The 3564-nt window shown below is 65.1% G+C and overlaps 2 protein-coding genes across 2 annotated transcripts, besides 1 other annotated feature; both read left to right on the top strand.

Annotated features, from left to right (window-relative positions):
• Positions 1-82: 82 nt before the first annotated feature.
• Tco025E_08537 (tartrate-resistant acid phosphatase type 5 precursor) lies at positions 83-1402 on the top strand (the record flags this gene model as incomplete). Its single annotated transcript, XM_029375384.1, has 1 exon — positions 83-1402. The coding sequence occupies one exon, from the start codon at positions 83-85 to the stop codon at positions 1400-1402; it is 1320 nt and encodes a 439-aa protein (XP_029224540.1).
• A 22-nt stretch (positions 1403-1424) lies between these two features.
• Positions 1425-1453: a sequence feature (A-rich).
• A 407-nt stretch (positions 1454-1860) lies between these two features.
• Positions 1861-3564, top strand: Tco025E_08536 (putative protein farnesyltransferase; the record flags this gene model as incomplete). The annotated part of the gene is made up of 1 exon (XM_029375383.1): positions 1861-3564. A coding segment is annotated over one exon (1704 nt), but the record flags the coding sequence as incomplete, so codon positions are not given.

Below are 3564 nucleotides of genomic sequence, written 5' to 3'. Positions count from 1 at the left end.
ACGTCGTTTACGCTTATTTCTTTTCTTTTTTACTGTGTGTGTGTGGCTGTGAAAGAGCGAAGAGTTCTCCTGCGGCGCGTCCATGCCGGCTGTCGTTGGCGGCCGCAGCTTGCAGCTCCGCCTCGCTGGTGCTGCGCTTGTTGCCGCCGCCGCCGCTGTTGTTGTAGTTGTGGGGGTCGTGGAGCCCATTGCGGCCGCTGCCGCAGCGCCGGGCGCCCCGCTCGCCGAGGTCGCGTTTGCGGCGTATAACCCCGGCAGCCGTGCCGCGAGTGGCGAGGAGGGCGGCGACTTCTGCTTCATCTCGCACGGCTGCTGGGGCGGGAAGTCCCCGAGGCAGCAGCGACAGCGGGAGGTTGCGGCACTCATCGCGCGGCTCATCGAGGACGCCGCGGGACGGCGGGACGAGCGCATTCGGTTTGTGGTGGCTGCCGGCGACAACTTCTACCCGCGCGGCGTGCGGAGCGTCCACGACGAGCGCTTCTTCACCACCTTCGAGGGGGTCTACGGCGGCGGTAGTGCGGCGGTGCGGCGGGTGCCGTGGCTGGTGGCGCTGGGGAACCACGACCACAGGGGCAACTGGTCGGCGCAGGTCAGCTACACGCACGCGGCGCGGGACCCGGCGGTGCACGCGCGACGCTGGTCCCACCTCACCTCCGACGCGGCGGCGGCGGTGACGGGCCGTTGGTACATGCCGCACCCGTACTACGCGCTGAAGGTGAGCAGCGACATGGTGGTTGTCGTGCTCGACACGGTTCTCCTGCACAGCTGCAACGCCCACCCAGCCACGTGCTGGGACGCCGGGAGGCAGAAGGCGGTGGTGGAGGATTGGCTCCTGCGCAAGTATGCCGCCGTGCCGTACAAGGTGGTCGTTGGGCACTACCCGGTTCTCTCCAATGGGCCGCACGAGAACTTTCCTTGGCTGCAGAACTGGCTGACCCCGCTCCTGGCGAGGTCCTGCGCCTCTCTCTACATTCATGCGGACAATCACTACCTGCAGGTTTCCAAGCGCGGTTTTCAGTACTACGCGAACAGCGGTGGGGGTGGTGGGGCCGGGCTGCATTACCCGCTCAAGGGCAAGAGCTGGGTGCACAAGGCTAGCGTCTTTCAGTCGTTTGAGACTGGAGTCATGCTGCATTGCAAGAAGGGCCATCGCCTCACGCATCGAGTGCTGAGCAAAACTGGGGACGAACTCTTTAGCTTCGCCTCCTGGGACTCCGACGACGGCGCCTCCCTCGTGCAGTGCCTGGCGAGGCTGACCGCGGGGGACTCCTCGGGCCTCCAAAAGGACAGGGGCGACGGGCTGCTGATGTGGCTCCCGGTGCTGGTCCTGCTGCCGCTGGTGTTTTTGGTCCTCGTGTCGGCGAAGCGGCGTTACCGCCTGCGCGGACGACGGCGCGCGTGATACCACTCACTGTGTGGTTGTGTTTGTGTGTTTTTTCTTTTCTTTTTTTTTGCTTCATTGTGGTGGTGGCGGTTTCGGTCCCGCCGTTGCCCTGCGGGTTTGCCGAGTCGGCCCGCCTTTTCGCCTCGCTGTTCACGAGTCCCAGGCGGAGTGCGCGGGGCGGCCTCGCGCCGAGCGGGAGTCCAGTCCGGGGCTGTGGAGGGGCCAACCGGCTTGGCGGCTCCCCTGCACGGGGGCATCGCCGCACACACCACGCCACGCCCCCCGCCCTCTCTCCCTGCGCTCTCTGCTTTTCGGGCCTCCTCCCCTGTAGTGACTTGCAGCGGGAAAAAAAAAGTGGGGAAAGACGCGTAATCGCACACACAGAGGGAGAGAGACCGCGTAGGTTGAATTTGTAATAACACCCGCGCTTCTTGGAAGGGTGTTTTGGCCCGCTTCGTTGCATTTCCACCGCCACGATGCCTCTTCCGCCGGCGACGAGGACGACGCTGGCGCAGCGGGAGGTGGAGTCGACCCTTTTGCGGTTCCTGCGGCAATACCACCCGGCGGTGCAGGAGCACTGGGGGATGCCTTGCGAGGCCGCGGAGGCCACCGAGGAGACGCGCAGGGACGGTACGACCTGTCCGCCTCTGCTTCGGGAGCTGCACAACAACTACGTGCATGGCCCTTTCCTGTGGCTGCCGGAGTCGATGCAGGGACTCTACAGTGGCCAGCCGTGGATTGCGTATTGGGCCCTGCAAGCCGCGGACCTGCTTGATATTACAGACAAACTCTACGAATGCGTCTCCCCCGATGCCATTGGCGAATTTATCCTTGGCTGCCTAAAGGAGGCGGTGGCGGGCGATGAAGCGAGTAGTGCCGATGACGGGAGCAGGTATCCGCCGATTGTGGAGGAGCGGCATGACTCGGTGTTACCAAGCCAACCCGCGAACCTCCTTGACGTTGGTAGCGATGATGGAAAGCGTCTTGTGGGATTTGCAGGTGGACGGGACGCGCAGGTGCCGCACCTGGCTGTGTCGTACGCCGCATCCTGCTCGCTTTGCATATTGGCAAAGACTGAGTACCTGCATGCTCTTCCCCGTGCTGCCATTAAGCGCTGGATGCTCTCTTTACGCTGCAAGGACGGCAGCTTCTGCATGCATATTGGGGGCGAGGCAGACCTGCGTGCGTCGTACAGTGTGGCCGTCATCGCGACGCTGTTTCAGCTTGATGAGGTTGTCGCGTACAGTGACGGGCGGGACGAAAGTTTAATCACAGAGCAAACGGCCGCCTTTGTGGCGTCCTGCCAGACGCAGGAAGGAGGCTTTGCGTGCGGGCTGCACGGAACGGAGGCGCACGGGGCCTACACGCAGTGTGGCCTTGGCGCCTTGATATTGATGCGGCACCCGCACCTCTGCAAATACGCGGCCCTGCGGCGGTGGTTGGCGGCGCGGCAGATGAGCTTCGAGGGCGGCTTCAACGGAAGGACCAACAAACTCGTGGACTCGTGCTACTCGCACTGGGTGGGGGCGTCCCACATGCTGCTGCGGGTGGGGGAGGCGTACGCGCGGCTCCTGCAGCAGGCGGGGGCGGCACGGTGTCTGACGGCGCGCGAGGCCCTCCTGCTCGATCACGCGCAGCTCATCGACGTGACGCTTACGCGGCCGATGGACGACGACGCCTGGCGCCAGGCGGAGGAGGCGCACCGGCGCCGCGCCACACACGTGCAGGCGTACCTCCACGCCCCGCCCGCCTCCGCCTCCGCCTCAACTCCGCCGGCCCAGGCGTTCCTCGACGAAGACGTGGGGGATTTGCTCTTCAATCAACGGCGTCTGCAGCTCTACGTGCTCGCCTGCTGCCAGGATGAGGAGCTGGGGGGGCTAATGGACAAGCCGGGCTGCCCGAACGACGCCTACCACACCTGCTACTCCCTCTCCGGGGTGAGTACGGCGCAGAACCTGCAGTACCTGCCGCGCCCCTGCGCCAGCGACGGGTTCATGTACGCCACAGCGGTGCGTCGCGGTTACATCCCCACCGAGCGCGACGACTACGGCATCGTGCTCGCATCCCGCAACGGCGGCGGCGTTGGGGGCTGCTACAGAAGCCAGGAGCGACTCCCTTCACTAAACCCGATTTTCAACCTCCGCCAGGGCCGAGTCCTGGCCGCGCTGCGTGCGTGGGGT

The sequence above is a fragment of the Trypanosoma conorhini genome, assembly GCF_003719485.1.
Source record: "Trypanosoma conorhini strain 025E chromosome Unknown Tco_14.4_contig_00807, whole genome shotgun sequence".
Taxonomy (NCBI): domain Eukaryota; phylum Euglenozoa; class Kinetoplastea; order Trypanosomatida; family Trypanosomatidae; genus Trypanosoma; species Trypanosoma conorhini.
This window is presented reverse-complemented; position numbering and strand designations above follow the sequence as displayed.